The sequence below is a fragment of the Palaemon carinicauda genome, chromosome 1 (genome assembly GCF_036898095.1).
Source record: "Palaemon carinicauda isolate YSFRI2023 chromosome 1, ASM3689809v2, whole genome shotgun sequence".
Lineage (NCBI taxonomy): Eukaryota > Metazoa > Arthropoda > Malacostraca > Decapoda > Palaemonidae > Palaemon > Palaemon carinicauda.
In genome coordinates, this window is record NC_090725.1 from 155,302,116 (window position 1) to 155,323,525 (window position 21,410).

At 37.3% G+C, this 21,410-nt stretch overlaps 1 protein-coding gene across 5 annotated transcripts in view; it reads left to right on the forward strand.

Moving 5' to 3' along the window:
- Nucleotides 1-21,410, forward strand: part of Hsf (Heat shock factor) — a 562,710-nt gene that overhangs the window by 339,120 nt on the left and 202,180 nt on the right. For all 5 annotated transcript variants that reach the window (XM_068385887.1, XM_068385865.1, XM_068385876.1 and 2 more), the window contains exon 9: nucleotides 19,727-19,945. In XM_068385887.1, coding sequence (XP_068241988.1) covers nucleotides 19,727-19,945 — 219 coding nt within the window. The remainder of the gene's footprint in view (nucleotides 1-19,726; nucleotides 19,946-21,410) is intronic.

A 21,410-nucleotide genomic window follows, 5' to 3' on the forward strand; every position in this document is an offset into this window, starting at 1 on the left:
GAGCTTTTAGCAACTCCTAAATGACTTTCCAATTATATACAGTCTTTATTAAACATTTTGTTAAGGAGTCCTGGTTTATGTGTCATGATTGTTGGCTTTGGTAACTTATAGTGGTTGGTAGAGTATGGTCTGGTAGAATGGTGAATTAAAGTGGTTGGTTTGATAGAATGGTAAATTAAAGTGGTTGTTTTGTTAGAATTCTGCTTTGAGGTTACAGTTTAGTAACCTTTCAAATGTAATTTGTTTGTTTTTGAAAGTTTATGTGTGTAACAGTGTAATTCATATTTTTTTTATTATTATTGAGTAATTTGGTAATAAGAAATATTTGAATTAGAATTTCATCTGGTCTTTAAAGTAACCAAAAGTATAGACTTTTAAATATAAGTGTAGTATGTTATTTTATTAATGATTGTAAACTAAATACCCTATCTCTTCCCTTCACTGAATGGTTGGATACGACTTGATGCCAGCCCAACTCGGTGTCTGGGAAACTCGATGCCCTGCGAGACTTTTTTTTTTCATTGAGGATAGTTTAGCCTCCGAATTGGTATTTCATTCTTTTATATTTTGATTAAGCAGACCTGGTAATGTGGGGTGATTATTTCTTTGGAAACATTTCAGTGTGCAAAAGTTTCCTATTACTGATACATCAACAGAAGAAGTTTTAAGCCAGAGAGGAAAACAGAAATATTCACATAAGGGCTTTTTATTTGTATTTAAAAAGAAGGAACAAACGAGACCAATATTTATTATTCTTGCATTGTGACCATGTTGGTAGATGTGGTACCTGAATACACACTAAACATGGAGCTGTTGTCAAAGAACTGAATGTTCATTCCCATTATCCATGTGTTGCAAGTGTTGAGGTACCAAAAGTCACAACTAAGATTAAAGTGCATGCAGCAACTACCATGGAAAATCCAAGTCTTGGCAAATACATCAGACAGCACTCAAGGATCTATTCCAAAGACTTTCAATGAAAAAGATAGTTAGAAGAAAGTGTAAGGAGATCTCTGCTGCTCCATGACTTGGTAATGTCAATTCCATTAGGCTTAAAGCCTAATAGAGTTGACATTACCAGATGGTTTTCAAGTATATGAACTAGCTGATGGAGAGAAAGAAGAATTTTAATTGAGTGACAGTGGGCCGGGCATGAAAGGATTTTGATATTCGGATGCAAAAGTTTATTGCAACACTTAGCTAGTTACATCAGATATGTGGTATTGTGACAGAGCATTTAAAGTTGCTACTAAGGTATTTTCGCAAGTTACGTAGTTCCCTGTTATTTATGCTCTATTGCTCAATAAAAAGCAGCATTCATATTCACAACTTTTTTATGTTAAAAGCAATTATAGGTAGTAGGTTGGCCAAGGCACAGTTCGTGGCAGGTATAACAACTTTTATTTGCGTTCAATTTACCGGAATCCAGACATGGATGATTCTGTCTTTGATTGTCTTCCTACCATTATGGCTAAAATACAAGAAGATGATAGAAAGGCCTCTTTTGTCTTTGTTGGTGATTTCAATGCTCACCATAACGAGTGTTTAAGTTCTGTGCCTCCTACCGATTGCCATGGATTAAGAGCTTTAGACTTTGCCTTTGAATCAGGCTGTGAGCAAATCATAAGTGAATCTACTCACAGGTCTGGTAACTGCTTGGACCTCATGTACACCGACTCCCCTGGCGTTATAACAAGTAAGGTTGGTTCTCCAGTTGGGACATCAGATCATGCCTTGATTTCATTAGTAGTGAAGACTGAGCAGCCTGTCCCTGATGTATCATACTCGTGTAAAATTTATGAAATCTCAAGCAGACTGGAATGGGATTTTGCATGGTCTTCTGTGCTTCAATTGGTCAAAATATTATAGTAGTGTTGATCATGTTATCTCTTTGAATTAGAATCTAGTCAACATAATTAATAGGTGTATCTCTGATCGTGTGCTAAGGTACCGAGTGAAGGACAAACCATGGTTCAATGATGATTGTAGATGTTCTTATTTGGAGAAGCAGGAGGCCTATCGTCTTTGGAAGGGTAACAGATCAGATTTGACCTGGAATTACTATACCCACCTTAGAGCTATTGCTCAGAGAGTATATGCTTCAACTGAAAAGGAATACAATTTAACCATAAAGGAAACCCTTTCTGGTACAACCCAGGAACATAAGTGGTGGACTACCCTTAAATCTGCACTCTTTGATGTAGATGCAACAGTTCCTCCTTTACTTAAACCACATGGCTCAGTCTCTCACTGTCCAGAGGAAAAGGCAACCCTTTTGGCTGATGTGTTTGATAGTGAACAAAACAGAGTAGTGAGAAACTCGAACTTCCTCATTTCTGTTTTCCTGAGGCTAAACTGACTAGTTTAGTTTTTTGATCTCATGAAATTAAAGCTCTCTTGGTGGACCTTGATGCTTATGGAGTTGTAAGTCCAAATGGTATTTTTATTTTGTTTTTTTATATGGACTGCAGATTTCTTAGCTCCAAAGTTATCTGTTGTTTTGTGCAAATTGGCAAGAAGAGGAGCTTTTAGCACTTGTTGGAGAATTGGTAATGTTACTTCACTATGTAAATGTGTTTGTGGTAGCTCAAGTCCAAGTGATTACCGCCCAATTTCCATAACTCTCATATTATCCAATGTGTTTGAACATCTTTTCGCAAAACATCTTAATAGGTTTGCTGTTCCCTAGTTTGCAATTTGGTTTTCGTAAAGGCCTTGGAGCATGTGATGCCCTTCTTACAATCTCCAATGCTGTACAGAAATCCCTTGATTGTGATCAGGAAGTTCGCATGATTGGCCTTGATTTTAGTGCTGCCTTTGACCGTGTTAATCATGAGGCCCTTGTTTTCGAACTCAAACAGTTGGGAGTGGGTGGGTCATTTCTTAGCATCATTATTGAATCTTTAAGTAATAGATCTCAAAGAGTTGTTGTTGATGGGCACCATAGTGAGTATATGAATGTGATATCTGGTGATCCACGGGGTAGTGTTCTTGGTCCATTACTTTTCATACTATATACACATGACAGGTGGTTTGGCCTAGAAAACAAGCTTGTTGCATATGCAGATGATGCTACTCTCTTTGCATCGATTCCATTTCCTGAATGTAGTTCTTTTGTTGCTGAATCCCTTAATAGAGATCTAGCTAAAATTAGTGCATGGAGCAAATCATGGGGTATGAAGTTGAATCCTAACAAAACTCTTAAGTATGATTGTAAGTAGGTCAAGGACAGTGACTCCTCAACATGTGGATCCCAGCATTGATAATGTATCTTTAACTTTGTATGACTCTTAAAATTTTAGGTGTGATTTTTGACAGCTAATTTACTTTTGAGAAACGCATTAGGTCGGTGTCTTCTTCAAGTGCACAAAAAATTGTCTTATTACGAAAGTCTTTTAAGATTTTTGGTGATCAATCTATTTTGAAGATGTTTTAATTCTTTCATTCTACCTTGTTTAGAGCATTGTTCTCCTGTCTGATCTTCATTTGCTGATTCTCATCTTAATTTGTTGGACAGAAACTTGTGGTCTATTAAATTTCTTATTCCTGATCTAGATATTAATCTTTGGCACCGTCGTTCAATTAGTTCATTATGCATGTTGCATAAGATTTTTCATAATTCTGACCATCCTTTCCATTCAGATCATCCTGGACAGTTCCATCCTGTTCGTAATACTAGGCATGCATGCAGTTAATTCTATAAGTCAGGCCTTCTCCATCATGAGGCTCAATACTACATAGTATTCTAGAATTTTCATTCCAGCTGTGACCAAGTTGTGGAATGATCTTCCTAATCGCGCAGTTGAATTAGTAGAACTTCAAAAGTTCAAACTTGCAGCAAATGTTTTTATGGTGAACAAGTTGACATAAGTCTTTTTATAGTTTATATCTGACATATCTGTTTTGATGTTGTTACTGTTTTTTAGAATAAGTTGTTAATTTTTTCTCATCGTTTATTTATTTCCTTATTTCCTTTCCTCACTGGGTTATTTTTCCCTGTTGGAACCTTTGTGCTTATAGCATTCTGCTTTTCCAACTTGGGTTGTAGCTTGGCTAGTAATAATAATAATAATGATAATAATAATAATAATAATAATAATAATAATAATAATAATAATAATAATAATTTATTGGCTCCAAAGTCAGTTATATAAGACTACAAACAAGGAGCTACACTGGCTTTGCAAGTGAGTTTTCCGGGAGTTAGGAGGGCAATTTTACCATTTATAGTGATTCAAGAAGTGTCCTTCAAGCTTTAGAAGGTTTTAATTCTAGTAACCCTTTAGTTTAAAAAATTTTAGAGTGGCTTTTAATTATTGACCTGAAAGGTATAACAGTTCGATTTTGCTGGGTTTCAGCACACACAAGTGTGTCTGGAAATGAAGAGGCAGATTCACTGGCAAAGAGTGCTGCAGCCGAGTTGCTACCAAGAAGGTATCCCATTCTCTGTAATGATTTTTTACCAGTAATTAAGGACTTGATTTATAACAATTGGCAACAGCATTGGGATAGTTAAACCAAAAATTAGATGAGAGAAATTGCAATTGTTATACCTCATTGGAGGTATAATGGGATGCCCTGAAAATGGGAGACTACTTTTTGTCGTCTCCACATTGTTCACACTTGGATGACACATGAGTTTCTGCTGGCTGGCCAACACCAACCATATTGCGACGACCGTTTGATAACCTTGACAGTGAGACATTTGTTGACTGAATGTCCCACTTATAGCACAGAAAAAAATAGATATCTGTTTGAGGCTTGTGGTGAGGATGGCAGGTTCTTCCATGCTAAGATCCCTGGACATGATGTATCGCACAATGCTAGTGGCATTTTTAAATTTATATCAGAAGCAGGTCTTCTTAATGCTTTTTAAATTTTATAACATATTTACTTCTCTGGTTTTAATTGAATATTCTTTTAATCATTATTTGTAATAAACGATATCGGCGTCGATGACCATCGATATCAGGATGCCAGAGAACTTCAAATCATTCATTTCGTGGAGTTGCTCTAAAAGGCTGTTTTTTCACTTAAGTCAAAAATTTCTTAGAAGGATAACAAGTACTGAATCTGCTACTTTATACCAAACTTATTCTAACTTTCTCCTAAAAGCTAAGATGTTATCAGCTATTACTTTTGTATCAATTCATCACACCGATTATTGTGATGCAGATGATAGACTTCAAAATAGTTTTAAATATTAATGAAAGAACACCCTGGAATTTTTACGTGGCATAGCTCATAATTTTTAATAAATTTTGCTTTTATTTTTTAACTAAATCACTATGTTATATTACTAATAAATGAAATTATGTATTATATTCAATTGGATGTAGAGCATTTTAGCAGTACTGTACAGTATATTTTAATATATCATTTCCTTTTTTTTCTGGTTAAAAGGTATCAAATAAGCAGGTTAAGTGTTCTTAAATTAACATTTTAAAAATGTTCTATTGTAGCTTATGTTCCATTAGTTTAAAGGGAAGTATAAAAAGTAATAACAAATGGTTCTCAACATGTAGTTCTTGGCATCGAGTTGGGTTGGCATCGACTTGGCTGCATCAAGTTGGGCTGGCATCGAGTGAGCTGCATTGAGTTGTTCCATTCCCTTCACTGACTACCCACTACCTATAAATTGGGAGAGTTTGGAATATGAATATCAGGGGAGATTTTTAGAAATAAACAGAGTTTTAATAATAAAATTAAATATTTCTATATAATTTATACCTGATATTCATGTACATGCCTACTCTCCTCCCCACCAATTATCAAGATGCTAAGGAAGTATTTCGACTTTTGAGGCTAAAGAAGGAATATGACATGCGCAGCATGTTATTCATGATAGACTCTGGTAAGCCTCATTACTTTAAGGGGGTCGGCCGGCTAATGCCGTTTTTTAGGGACAGGACTTTGACATTCATTCCACTTGATAAAGTGACTTTGGACATCTCCAAACTGCATAGGATTTTTGCCTCTGACCTTCAGTTTTGTGACACCAGGGCGATTTATCCTGAAAATTAGTGTTTTTCAAATTCTATCTCCTTCCTTGATAATTAATATTAAGGTCTGGTATTACTACCCTATATAGACCTGATGTAGACCTCCAACCAAATGAAGAGTTGTTTTTTTTTTTTAATTTTATTTATTTGCTAGATACAAATTTTTTCATTATGGTAATAAAATAAACCCTAAAAATCAGGGAAAAAATTGGGAAAAAAAATTATGAACCAAAAATTGGAAGAAAAGGCAACATTTAATTGTTATATAATTTCTTTCTAAGTTATATACCAAATATCAATGCTATATCTTTAAAGCTAAGGGAGACTATTGAATTTGAAGGCCAATAAGTATAGTTTTCAATATTAAACTTACCCGATAATCATGTAGCTGTCAACTCCGTTGCCCGACAGAATTCTACGGGAGGGATACGCCAGCTATCACTATACTAGAAGGGGGTGTACTCACAAGCGCCACCTGTGGCCAGGTACTACAGTACTTGTTGTTGACGCCACCTCACTTTTTCCTCTGTCGTGCTTCCGGCAAGACGTTCTTGGATACGCTTATGATTTTGGAGTATTTTTCACGGTTTGGTGAAGTATTTCTCTAAAATTTGCAGCTATTCGCTATACTGGAAACTTCTATATTAGCTTAGTTAGCTTTTGGAATTAATTTGATTAATTATGGTGACGAAGAGAGTATGAACTCTCTTTCACCTTTAAATGGCCGACCCTTCCCTTAGACGGAAGTGTTGGTGTCTAAGAGAGTATAGACTCTCTTTCTTAATTTTGCTTAACAAAAGTTATAGATTTATTTTATATCTCTCCGCCTCTTATAGGCCTCTTCGATTAACTTCCTTTTATTATAAACTTATTAAAATTAATTTTTATATTTGTTTATATTCGACCTTCCTAATAGTAGGCGGTCTTTTCTTGGTACCGAAGTTAATTAACATTGAGCCTGTCATTTCGGTTTTACCTGTTAACATATTATGCTATTTTAATGTCTTTGAAAGAATTTCTTTGATAGTCTCGTACTGTTTTCAAAGTTGAACTAACGTTTTGTTTTGTCTCTGCAGTTGTTGACGTTCAGAACGTTCAACTTGCGCTCTATCGTTACGATAGAGAAAGAATTTTCACGGTGTCACGTTGCAGTAAGTGTAACCGTGTCTAGCGTTTTGTTCATTCTTTCTTAACTTAATGGTTTTAATTCTAATAAAGGAACTTTTCATTTTGGGAAATATTTCAGTTTTTTCCTTTAACAATAATATGTTTTAACGATATATATGATTGGGCTCTTCTCTCAGGTTCTAAGTCAAGAGAGAGAGAGAGAGAGAGAGATAGAGACGGAGGGAGAAAGAGGAGGATAAACGTTTCATTCAAGCGAGTAACGTTGTTATCGTTTTTGCTCTTCTCCCTAGTCTCTTTAGGGGAAGAAGGTAAACGTTTCTAGAGTGATCTAGTGTTTAGTCTCTTTCCAGCCACTGAATTATTTATCTTTCATTAGATTTTTCTGTTACATTGTAATTCTGTTTTCGCAATTACTAACTTTTGAGAAAGGATAGAATTGCGTGTTTCAGGTACAAACCACTTAAAGTTTCGAGTTCAGTGAAATAAGTGCAAACAGAAAATGAAAGTGATAAGTGATTAGCGCAAAGTGTGTCAGTGTTGTGCGTGAGGGTACTTCTGTGCGTGCCAGTCGTCCTCCCAGTCCGGGACCTCTTGCAAGCTCCCAAGCCCAGGGGAGAAGCAATGTCGAAGGGCAAAAGGGTTCGGCAGGCCTTGATCGACGCACAGAAGTATCCTCGGTGGTTGTGGGCGTGTCTTACAAGACCGTCACTCCCACCCGCAGACGATTGAGCCCTTATTTTGCTCGTCTGCAGAATAAATTTAGGGGAGAAAACGCTGGTCTCAGGTCTCAAGACCTCTTAAACGTAAAGTCCAGACCTATGCCAGACGTACGAAGTTAGAGTTCAACCCGGATGCAGTCATTGGGTTAGCTCTGACTCGCCGCAGTCATCAGTTGAATGCACTCCGCCTAAGAGGAGTAAGGTTCTGCCGCAACAGATCTCTGCTGTTAAGGCTTTACCTCAGCAGACCTTAGTGTCTGCCGACCCCAAGTTGACTCTACTGCAGTCCATGCAGTCACAACTTTCGGTCTTGATGCGTGAGTGTCGGGCTGAGAAGGTTGCGCCTCCGCCTGCGCTCGCTCCGCCTGCGCTCGCTCCGCCTGACCGCAGTACCACCTGCCAGGCGTACGATGTTGAGCCACGTTATGAGTTTACTGATCCCAGTGGTGTGCAGCTCCCTCCGCCTTCCTTAAGGCAACCTCAGCAATGGGAACAGGAGGCTTATACCTCTCTTCCTCCGCTTCCACTTGCTGTTCCACCAGTGAGGCAACACTCGCTTGAGGTACAACAACCTCTCCCATCCATGAGTCAGTCTCCTCAGCTCTCGCTGCAGTGAGCTCAACCCTCCTCAAGGCAAGCACCTCAACACCTTAGCCTTGCGCCTCAGGAGCCTCAACTTGCGAGACTTTTACTGCGTTCTGCGCAGCCACTACCTTTTCGCTCTCAGCTCACACCGCAGGAACCTCAACTCGTTCCTCAGGAACTTGCTACTGCGCATCCGCCAACCACTCAGCAAGCGCAACCCTTGAGTTCAGCCACTCATGCCAGGAGTCAGCCTCCTCCACCCATGCGCCTACCTTCTGCTACTTCTTTTGATCAGCCTTTGCAGACTGAGCCTCAGGTGTTCCCTCAACAGAGTCTTGAAGAGGAAACCACAACTATTGTTGTTCCAGCTCGTTCTGACTCTGCTGTTCAGCATACCTTACCTCCATTTTCAAACATTATGATAATGGAGGTTATTTGTATTACTTATAAAAATATATTTGTATTCCTTGCAATATATTTTTAACAATATCGCAAAATATGGCAAAAATATGAATCATGAGTTATGAATGTAAGGTAAATATTATGTTGATATTAAAACCCCATGCAAGCATGCATAAAGCACTCTAGCACTGGTCATGGAATTTCTGAGAAATGTTAAACGCCATGCACACGCTCTGCTTACCTTACAGCATGCTCTACATACAGCATGCTCTGCATACAGCATGCTCTGCATACAACATGCTCTGCATACAGCATGCTCTGCATTCAGCATGCTCTGCATACAACATGCTCTACATACAGCATGCTCTGCATACAGCATGCTCTGCATACAACATGCTCTGCATACAGCATGCTCTGCATTCAGCATGCTCTGCATACAACATGCTCTGCATACAGCATGCTCTGCATTCAGCATGCTCTGCATACAACATGCTCTACATACAGCATGCTCTGCATACAGCATACTCTGCATACAACATGCTCTGCATACCTTACCGTATGCTTCTCAGTCACACATCTTTGGTTGTTGCCAACTCACTAGACTGTCAAGCAGTTTCATAACGTTGCCTTCTAGTCTGCTGCTTTTGCACCAGTGAAACCCTCACTGAGAGAACTTAGCTTTTCTCGGATATGGTCCCTGTAGATGAGAAAGTGCTTTTCTCCCTCCTTCTGATATTCCCTTGAGGACTCTGTCATTTGGAGGGAGCCTTTAGCTGCGTAGCCTCCTATGGACTTTTATTTAAGCATAACATGCTTCCAGGGAAGGTAATGGTTCCACTTCAGTCGCTAATCCCGTCTGTTACCACACCTGCTCCCATAGACCTTGAGCTGTGTTGCAAGACATGCAGTCCAAGCTTAGTCCTTGTTAGAGGATTTTTTGTTTACGGAGTCAATGTGTCACGGGGAAGACGTTCAACAACCAGCAGAAGTGACTTGTTGTGACGCAGTGCGGCAACCTCAGCAACCCGATAAGGAGTTGTCTGTACGACCCAGACAGTCTAGACAGATTCGGGTTGTCACTGTACTTCCTCGCTTGCCCATGGTTGACAGTTCACAGACTGTGCAGCAGTACCATGATCTTGTGTCCGGCTCCGTCAGACGACTGGCTTTTAAGAGCTCCCACAAGTCGTCGCTGTCTGGAGATTTTCAAATGGACTATGGATCTGACCAAGGAACTGGGCCTCCTGGTCAATTTTGAGGAGTCTCAGCTCGTCCCATCCCAGACCATTGTCTCCTTGGGTATGGATCTTCAGAGTCGAGCTTTTCGGGCTTTTCCGTCGGCCCCAAGGATCTTCCAAGCCCTAGAATGCATCCAGAGCATGCTGAGAAGGAACCGATGCTCAGTCAGGTAGTGGATGAGTCTAACAGGGACACTTTCATCGCTGGCCCTGTTCATCGTGTTAGGGAGACTCCACCTCCCCCTCCTTCAGTATCATCTAGCTGCTCACTGGATAAAGGACATGACGCTAGAGACGGTCTCAGTTCCTGTTTCCGAAGAGAGGAGGTCTTCTCTCGCGTGGTGTAAGAACAGCTTTCTTCTCAAGGAAGTCTACCTTTGGCTGTTCAGAAACACGACCGCCGTCTCCTCTCGGACGCATCAGACACGGGCTGGGGTGCGACTTTGGACGGACAAGAATGCTCGGGAACATGGAATCAGGAGCTAAGGACACTTCACATCAATTGCAAGGAGTTGTTGGCGGTTATTCTGGCCTTGATAAACTTCAAGTCCCTCCAGCTTAACAAAGTGGTGAAGGTGGACTCTGATAACACCACAGCCCTGGCTTACATCTTCAAGCAGGGAGGGACTCTTTCATGGAAGTTGTTCTAGATCGCAAGGGACCTCCTCATCTGGTCTAAAGATCGAAAGCTAACTGGTAACGAGGTTCATTCAGGGCGGTATGAATGTCATGGCAGATCACCTCAGCCGGAAGGGTCAGGTCATCCCCACAGAGTGGACCCTTCTCAAGAATGTTTGCAGCAGACTTTGGGCCCTGTGGGGTCAGCCAACCATAGATCTGTTCGCTACCTCGATAACCTAGAGACTCCTGTTGTATTGTTCTCCGATTCCAGACCCAGCAGCAGTTCACGTGGATACTTTTCTGCTGGATTGGTTCCATCTCGACCTGTATGCATTCCCGCCGTTCAAGATTGTCAACAGGGTACTTCAGAAGTTCTCCTCTCGCAAAGGGACACGGCTGACGTTGGTTGGCTCCGCTCTGGCCCGCGAGAGAATGGTTCTTAGAGGTACTGCAATGGCTGGTCGACATTCCCAGGACTCTTCCTCTAGGAGTGAACCTTCTAAGTCTACCTCACGTAAAGAAGGTACACCCAATCCTCCACGCTCTTCGTCTGACTGCCTTCAGACTTTCGAAAGACTCTCAAGAGCTAGGGGCTTTTCGAAGGAGGCAGCCAGAGCGATTGCCAAAGCAAGGAGAACATCCACTCTCAGAATCTATCAGTCTCAAGGGGAAGTCTTCCGTAGCTGGTACAAGACCAATGCAGTTTCCTCAACCAGTACCACTGTAACCCAGATTGCTGACTTCCTGTTATATCTAAGGAAAGTAAGATCCCTTTCAGCTCCTACGATCAAGGGTTACAGAAGTATGTTGGCAGCGGTTTTCCGCCACAGAGGCTTGGATCTTTCCACCAACAAAGATCTACAGGACCTCCCTAGGTCTTTTGAGACCTCAAAGGAACGTCGGTTGTCCACTCCAGGCTGGAATCTAGACGTGGTCCTAAGGTTCCTTATGTCATCAAGATTTGAACCTCTCCAATCAGCCTCTTTTTAGGACCTCACATTAAAAACTCTTTTCCTCGTGTGCTTGACAACAGCTAAAAGAGTAAGTGAGATCCACGCCTTCAGCAGGATCATTGTTTTCACATCTGAAACGGCTACATGTTCCTTGCAGCTCGGTTTTTGCTAAACGAGCTTCCTTCACGTCCTTGGCCTAAGTCGTTCGAGATCCCAAGCCTGTCCAACTTGGTGGGGAATGAACTGAAGAGAGTGCTTTGCCCAGTTAGAGCTCTTAGGTACTGTCTAAAAAGGTCTTAACCTTTACAAGGACAATCAGAAGCCTTATAGTGTGCTATCAAGAAACCTTCTTTTCCAAGTTCTAAGAACTCAGTTTCTTACTATTCAGGCTTCTGATTAGAGAAACACATTCTCATCTGAAGGAAGAAGACCTTGCTTTGCTGAAGGTAAGGACACATGAAGTGGGAGCTGTGGCTACTTCAGTGGCCTTCAAACAGAGCCATTCTCTGCAGAGTGTTATGGATGCAACCTATTGGAGAAGCAAGTCAGTGTTCGCATCATTCTATCTCAAAGATGTCCAGTCTCTTTACGAGTACTGCTACACCCTGGGACCATTCGTAGCAACGAATGCAGTAGTAGGCGAGGGCTCAGCCACTACATTCCCATAATCCCATAACCTTTTAACCTTTCTCTTGAATACTTTTTATGGGTTGTACGGTCGGCTAAGAAGCCTTCCACATCCTTGTTGATTTGGCGGGTGGTTAATTCTTTCTTGAGAAGCGCCGAGGTTAAAGGTTGTGATGAGGTCCTTTAGTATGGGTTGCAGCCCTGTATACTTTAGCACCTTTGAGTTGATTCAGCCTTCCAAGAGGAACGCTGCGCTCAGTAAGGAAGACGATCTTATTAAAGGCAGAGTAACGGTTCAAGTCGACTTCCTTACCAGGTACTTATTATTTCATTGTTATTGTGGATAACTGATTATATGAAATACGGGATACTTAGCTATCCTTTAGTCTTGTACAGTGAACCCTCGTTTATCGCGGTAGATAGGTTCCAGACGCGGCCGCGATAGGTGAAAATCCGCGAAGTAGTAACACCATATTTACCTATTTATTTAACACGTATATTCAGACTTTTAAAACCTTCCCTTGTACGTAGTACTGTTAACAAACTACCCTTTAATGTACAGAACACTTAATGCATGTAATACAGTACCCTAAACTAAAACAGGCACAAATATTAAAGGCGACTTTATATCATGAGTTTCCTAAACACGCCAAAAAGCACGATAAAAAATGGCAACCAATGTTTTGTTTACGTTTTATCTCTGATCCTAATGAAGAAACAAACGCATTTACACATCTGTTTATAGGTTAGTTTTTGCATCAATTATATTGATTATTCAGTACAGTATGTTGATTTGGTTATTACTAATGTTTTACTTAATTTTTCTTAGGACTTCCAAATGAAATTTTTTTCTTTATGACGCCGCCTGAAACGACGGCGTCATAAAGTACGCTCAGTAAACAAACTAAGGAATTTAACCCGCATGATGAAAGTGATAAATAATGATATTACAGTAAAAGCTTTTATAAAATATGTTATTACAAATATTATTTACCGTATCTATATAAAATCATACATACGTAGCAAAGCAGGAAAACAATCTACGAGAGAGAGAGAGAGAGAGAGAGAGAGAGAGAGAGAGAGAGAGAGAGAGAGAGAGAGAGAGAGAGAATGAATCAGCTGTTGTGATCAAATGGCGTGTTTTTGTTTCGTGAGAATTTCATCGCCACGACTTTAACAACAACATACTGTACTGAACTTTACAGTATTATACAGACTACTGTAATATGATAAAGAAAAATATTTGTAATCTATTTTATATGAAATGGGGCTGAGAGAGAGAGAGAGAGAGAGAGTTGTTTTACATACGTAATTGTAAATTTTAAACAAAACAAAAATAGCCCCATTTCATATAAAATAGATTACAAATATTTTTCTTTATCATATTACAGTAGTCTGTATAATACTGTAAAGTTCAGTACAGTATGTTGTTGTTAAAGTCGTGGCGATGAAATTCTCACGAAACAAAAACACGCCATTTGATCACAACAGCTGATTCATTCTCTCTCTCTCTCTCTCTCTCTCTCTCTCTCTCTCTCTCTCTCTCTCTCTTCGTGTTATACAATACTTACATTTAGATGAAGAAACTAAAATTAGTTTTCTTAGTGTCAATTAAATACGAAATGAAATAATTAGGCCGAGTCTACATCCATTTCAATCATAGCCAAAAATAGGGCATCCGATTTCATCAGCAAACCACAATTTTTTGGGAAATATCATTTTATTCTAGAAAATTGCCACTCTTTAAATAGTTAATTGCACATTAAGAAAGCGTGTACTTTTGTTTTTAAATTTCGGGTGTGTTTTAAAAATCGAGTATTGTTGACTTTTTTTTTTTTTTACTTTTGGCTGTGATTAGATCAGCTGTCATCTAGCTGCCGCTCTTGAGTGTGTACGAATACACTAACAAAGTATCATTTATACCATTTCTTAACTTATTCAAACCGTCTACAGTATACAGTTGATATTACATAAACACCAATGTGTTATAACCTATCAAATTTTTTTGTTTATTACATTTAAACCCCTCTCTCTCTCTCTCTCTCTCTCTCTCTCTCTCTCTCTCTCTCTCTCTCTCTCTCTCTCTCTCTCTCTCTCTCTCTCTCTCTCTCTCTCTCTCTACCTATCTCTCTCTCTCTCTCTACCTCTCTCTCTCTCTCTCTCTCTACCTCTCTCTCTCTCTCTCTGTGGGCTACTTTTCACTACCTCCCATTCCTTACCTCTCTCTATCTCTCTAACAAATGATATCTTTGTTGCTCCTCAAAGTTTCATTTATATTGAAAATCAATCATGATTCAATTTTCCTTACTTTCTCCAATCTCGCACCATCGGTCACATCGCGGTATTTTCGATATTTCTGGAAAATCCGCAATATATGTATAGACATGGGTTATGAAAAAAATCCGCGAAGTGGTGAATCCGCGATGGTCGAACCGCGAAGTAGCGAGGGTTCACTGTACACTGGTTTTTCACCCACCCCCCTGGGTGTGAATCAGCTACATGATTATCGGGTAAGTTTAATATTGAAAAATGTTATTTTCATTAGTAAAATAAATTTTTGAATATACTTACCCGATAATCATGATTTAATTGACCCACCCTTCCTCCCCATAGAGAACCAGTGGACCGAGGAAAAAGTGAGGTGGCGTCAACAACAAGTACTGTAGTACCTGGCCACAGGTGGCGCTTGTGAGTACACCCCCTTCTAGTATAGTGATAGCTGGCGTATCCCTCCCGTAGAATTCTGTCGGGCAACGGAGTTGACAGCTACATGATTATCGGGTAAGTATATTCAAAAATTTATTTTACTAATGAAAATAACATTTTTGAGATATGGGTGTTCAAAGTTTTTATTTTTATTTTTACAAAGACAATAATAATAAATCATGATTATTATGAATTTTATGTTTCTTTTTAGATATTGATAAACCAAAACAAAGTTATTTATCATAATTTAATCATAAATGGAGATCCCTTACGCAAGACGGTCACTCCTTCATCATCTCTTTCCTTCACTAACTCCGTTAATTTCTCCGATATTACCCACTTCTGAACTCTCATTAGAGCAAATTTTCTTCTACCTTATGTTAGCGAGATTTTAAAATTGTCTTTTCCTCGTTGGCATGATTAAATTTTTGCCGAAATGGAGAAAAACTGATGTATAAACGAGTGAATGTCAGAGGTCAAACTCAAACGTGTACTCTCTATGGGGTTTGTGCTAGGAATGAGGGCTGAAATGTGTAAACACCGTGTAATACATCGTCTTGTGATTCATGGAATATAACAGATGCCATTGTTCACAATTTGTTTTATATTAGAATGTAATAATTATCAAATTTACATAACAGCAGCGCAGTATCTGTGCTGTATTTTCTGATAGGGAACAATGTTTTTGGTTTATTAAGTTTACTAATTACCCTGTAACTATAAAAGTAAGAGGAATTTTGACAAAATATTTCATATATGCCATTCTCCATTGCCATACGAAGCTCTGTGAATTTTTTCAGGATTTTGTGTTTTTCTTCCTATACCCCCATATTTTGGAATACCGACTGGCCCCCTTAATAAAGGCATTAGTATAGTATATTGGAAATAAAAAAAAAAAAACGAATTTTCTTAATTTGGAGTAATGTTGACATTCCAAGTTTCCAGGGACAAAGGCAAAATGAACATCAGGTGTGTATAGAAAAGAAATTCTGTTATTAAAATTGTTTTAATGATAGAATCACATATTTTCATACTTGTTTTGAATCATAAAGGATTTCACCCATTATTATGGCCAGCTATTATCAAAATGTAGATTTAAGTAAAATCTACTTCAATGCCTTATTTCCTTAATAATTAATTTAGCATTAAATAGAACAAAACCGTAATAGCAAAAAAAAGTAATAGCCAGCAAACATAATATATTTAACAACAAACATATTTACAGTATCTACAAGATTCACAAAATACTCGCAGTTCACCCATTTAGTAATTTGCAGAGATTCATTCTATTTTGATGTTTTATAAGTCTCTATGATTTAAGATTCAGATGAAGGCAGGATTGGCAACTTCCGAAGGTCAAATAACAAAATTTCAGAACAGTTTGGAAAGTAGAAAATGATAATCAGAAACAACTTCTGAGGATTTTCGATCTTCCAAGGCTTCCTTGTTATTTTTGTATATCAGCAGCATTTTAATAAATGGAATAAGATTTAGCAGTATCACAGCAGCTGCCACAAAATTATTTCCACAAGAGCAATGTTAACCCAGAGAAAAACAAAGCAAGTCTTCCCTGAAGCACAACTTTAGTCATCTATTTATATTGGGCCATTTTCTCTCAAAAGTTCCTGATTGTCTGGGGCGAACTCCAATACGTAACACGCAAGTTGGAGACAACAATAAGATACAATAAATGTCCAGAAGCTCTTATTCGGAAATAAGATATCTTTTGAGTTACAAATCATTACAATATTTTTAATCCTAATCTATTCTAGTGCTATAGCACTAGAATAGATTTCCAAAAAGTGCACGACTTGAGCACAAAGACTTCTAAGAAAATTTTAATTAAATTTTTAACTTTTGTGAGTCTACAAAACTCTAAATTAATGAATACCATATACAGGATGGCAAAATTCCTAAAACACAGGAAGGAATGGGTGTTATATGTAGATTGAATTTATCAATATTATGTTATAAGACCTGTGATAAAGGTTTAATTTTACATCACCACAATACCCTAGCATACTATATGAGAAGCAGGAAAGATGGCATTGGAATTAAAAGATTTTTATATAGAGTATTCTAAATTTTCTGATGTTTTGAAACAGATGCCTCTAATTTAATAGTTTATGATTTAGATTATGGAAATAATTACTGTATTAGAATCCTTTATTTTATCTGGGACTCAGTTATAAAATTTAATGCATCTATAATCTTCATGTAAAATGGCTGAGATGGGTGAAGTTACTTACCCATGTAGGTTATTTTTAACATATATTTAACACTTATTACCTATTCAAAAGTACTTACACAAGTAATATTACACTTTTATTTTTCACCAAAAATCCAAAACTTTTGGAATATGCTCTCATAAAATGAACAAAGGGTGTTGCCTTTTGTTGAATTTTTTTTTCTTTTGCTTATTTTTCTTTTTTTTTTTTTGCAAACCAAAAAAATACTGTCAACATATTACAGTATATGACTTTGTTATATTTTATAACATTTTAACTTGTATGAAAACATTCTAGGTATGGGTTTGATGGGCCAGTTTCAGGTTTGACAGTCCAGGATCAGTCAAATTTGCTGTGGCTTGTATACTTTCCATGTTATCTAGTTATCTAATGTAATCTATGTTCATTGTAAACTCGAACGAGTCTATTGAGTACCAAAATCTGATAAGATGAGCTCTTACTGCTAGTCTATGGTTTATTTTTTTAAGGTATTAATTTTCAATTGTTCCCATACTAACAAACCTTCCATTATTTATGTGGATATTCTTTCACATAAATAACTCCAAGTTTGTATTAGTTAGGAAAAAGTACAAATTATCTCTGAATTTGTCATTTGTTCCCATACTAACAAACCTTCCATTATTTATGTGAAAGAATATCCAAATAAATAAATCCAGGTTTGTATTAGTTAGGGAAAAATACAAATTATCTACGTTTGTCATTTTGCGTTAGTATGGTGTATCATTAAAATTGCCTTTAAGTCTTGTTCTACTATTTTAGTGGGTTTTAAATTAAGAAGGATAAAATAGAACGATTTTAAAGTTACTGTATAAAAATCAGTCATTTACTCTGAATCTTAGTTGAGCAAGTCTGGTTACTGTATATGGTTGTTTTATTGGGTGTTTTATTAAGGAACATGACTCGGCCTCATTAAAACAGTGTTATTTTTGGGTTGATTTAAAACTCATATCTACTATTTTGTTTCTAGAATGATTCATTTTATTTGAAAAGCCTAGAAAGATAATTTTATGCACAAAAAGTTATACTGTACAAGTCATCTTAGCCTATTAATAATTTGTATGTATTATTTTATCAGTGTATAGAAGTTACTAACAAAGGTAGTTATTTTTCATACAGATTTTTTGTTTATCCTAGAATTGAATGTACAGATTGTAGGTTTTAAATTCCCCATCTTTTCATGTTTATATGACAAAAAAATCAGTTAACATTAAAAAGGGTAGCAGCAAAATTTTTCCTAATATTTCATATTTTAGAAAGCCCGGCTTCAATTTTTTTTGTGTAGCGCTTTTTTAATCAACTCTTGTATGTGTAAGTTTGGGCATTGAACAGTACTTTTACTCACCACTTGGGATCATAAGGATACAGTATACTGTAATCATATTTCATGGTTATTTATTAACCATATATACATATATTTTTTTTTCAAATAAGTTGCAAATATCCTTTAATATCGAATTCACTCTGCCATGGGATCTCATGGGAAATTCATTTTAATGATAGATATTTCTAATGTTAGACTGTTGAAATTCCTGTAAATTGTGAATATTTCTGCCCGGTAAGGAACTCTAACCTATGATGGATAGAAAATGGAGCAATATTAGACTGTCTAAACAGCCTAATTTTTATCCATATTTCTATCAGTCATACAGTAGGTTTTAGTCCTTGACTGGGCAGAAATATTTATTCTTAAAAGAAATATCCCCATGGATCTGAGATTCCATGACACAGAGTGAATTTGATATTAAAGGTTATTTGTGGCTTATTTGAAAAAAAATAAAATCACAAGAATTAGGGATATAATTATACATGTAAATGCTACTGGTGCCAAATGCACACAAATGAGCAAAAATGGCTAACATAATATATTCATGTCTGTCTGTTTTTCTGGGCAAATCATTGTCCTATTTACGTATTGTCTGTCTGACACTTTAGGCATATTTCAGCTTGATCATAAAGTAAAAATTGTAAATACATAAACGAGCAGGCAAAGAAATATATACTATAGGGTGATGTGCAGCAAACATTTATCTATGTATACCATATACAGAAGTACTGTAGATAAGAAAACGGATAATTTTTTCCTCATGAAATAATAGGTTGGTTGAATTACAGGTAAGGGGAAACTAAAATGATTAGCTTTCCATGGAATTTTTGAAGAACAAGTAAGTAAATAGGTACTCAAAACCAAAAAAATGTGTTGTCTGAGACCAGACATGCATATGCAAATATGTAGAGAGTACATTTTAGCAATACAACAAATTGCATGTATTAAAAAAAAAAATTTTAAACATAAAATATAGACATTCTCCTTGGCAAAGTGCAGTAATCTGAATTTCCAAAATTCAAAGCAGAAGTCGTGAGTCGTGCTCCTTAACATACATTTTACCATCAGAATTACTTATCAAAGATAACAATTGGCATGTTCTGCTGTTTAGATATTAGTGCAAAGTTCTTAGAATGATTCTTAATTTTACTTTATTGCGTGTTTTCTTTCAGATCTAGTACTGGTACCAGAGTGATTTCAGCGCCAGGTAAAGCTCCAGGAAGTGGCAAATCAATTCAAAAGTCTCAGGGCAGAGGCAAGTTGAAAACAATAAAAACCTCAAGCGGTGCATCTGCTTTTCAGCCCTCTGTCAGTACTGCACAACAGTCATCTTTATCAGTTGTTGCACAGCCATCTCGGAGCTCCATTACTCAACCATCAGTATATAACAAGTAAGTGGCCAGTCTTTTTATCCATGTCATGCAAAATTTACATCTTAATTATTACAACTTATTTTTTCTCCTAGGTTGTGTTGTTATTTTTTGCAAGTTTGCAAGAAAAGGGTATTTTTGAACTTGTTAGAGAATTGGTAATGTCACTATTATGTAAAATATGCTTGTGGTAGCTCTAGAACTGAAGTTTCCACAACTTACATGATATCTAAAGTTTTGGCAAACCGTCTAAACAGGTATGCTGAAGGTACATGTGTTCTTAGTTTGGGTTTTGTAAAGGCCTTGAACCATGTGATGCCCTTCTTAGAATTTCCAAGACTGTACAGAAATCCCTTGATTTTGGTTAGGAAGTTGTTATGATTGGCCTTAATTTTATTGCTGCCTTTAAATGTGTCAAACATGAGACCCATATTTTCAACATAGACAGGTTTTGGGTAGGTTGGTCTTTTCTTAACATCATTGTTGCATGTCTAAGTAATGCATTGCAAAGAGTAGTTGTTGATGGTCCCAAAGGGTTTAATAGAATCTAATATCCATTGTGATCGGTAGTGTTCTCACTAAGTTAGTTTTCAAACTATATACGCACGATAGTTCTATCTCCCAAATGTTGACTTGGTGTTAACGAGTTCTTTAATAGAGATCTAAGTTAAATTTGCGCATAGTGCTTATTATGGAAGATGAGATGAAGTTGATTCATAACAAAATACAAATTATGATTGTGATTAGGTCGAGAAAAGTAGCTCCACAATAGCCAGATCTTTGTATTGATAATGTCTCATTAATTATATGTAACTCATTTAAAATTCTAGGTGGGACTTTATTGCAAATTTACTCTTGAGAAACACATTTAGTCTGTTTATTCCTCAGTTGCACAAGAAATTGGCATATTGAGATATTATTCTAAGATTTTTAAGGAATAATCTATCCTGAGGAAATGTTTTAATTCTTTCCTTCTGCCATATTTCGAGTATTGTTGTTCTGTTAGTGTTCAGCTGCTGATTCTCATCTCAATTTGTTGTAGAAAAACTTGCTTTTTCCTGAACTGGATATCAATATCAGACATTTAGTCCCCAGAGTTGAGGGGGTTTTATTTATGTTTACATAGCCAAAAGGTTTGAAAGTTATTTCTGAACCAGAATTTCATGACATTAAGAAATTAATTTCTGACAAAAATCCACTAGGGGTATTTTTCAGAAAATGCGTTTGAAGTTGATTACCTTTGCGTTGACATAGTAGCATTTTTGCATGGACAAGAATATATAGGTACTACATAATATGCAAATATTATGAGAGCATGTAAGTCTGAAATTTGATGGAACTTTCGAGTCGTCGACTGTATGGCGAGTGGAGTAGCGTAATGCATGTATCACATTTTCTCCTAAAATCATTATGAGCACTCTGTATATGTACAGGTTTTTTACATCACAAAAAAATGTGATTCTGCACAAAAAGGACTGAAGTTGTA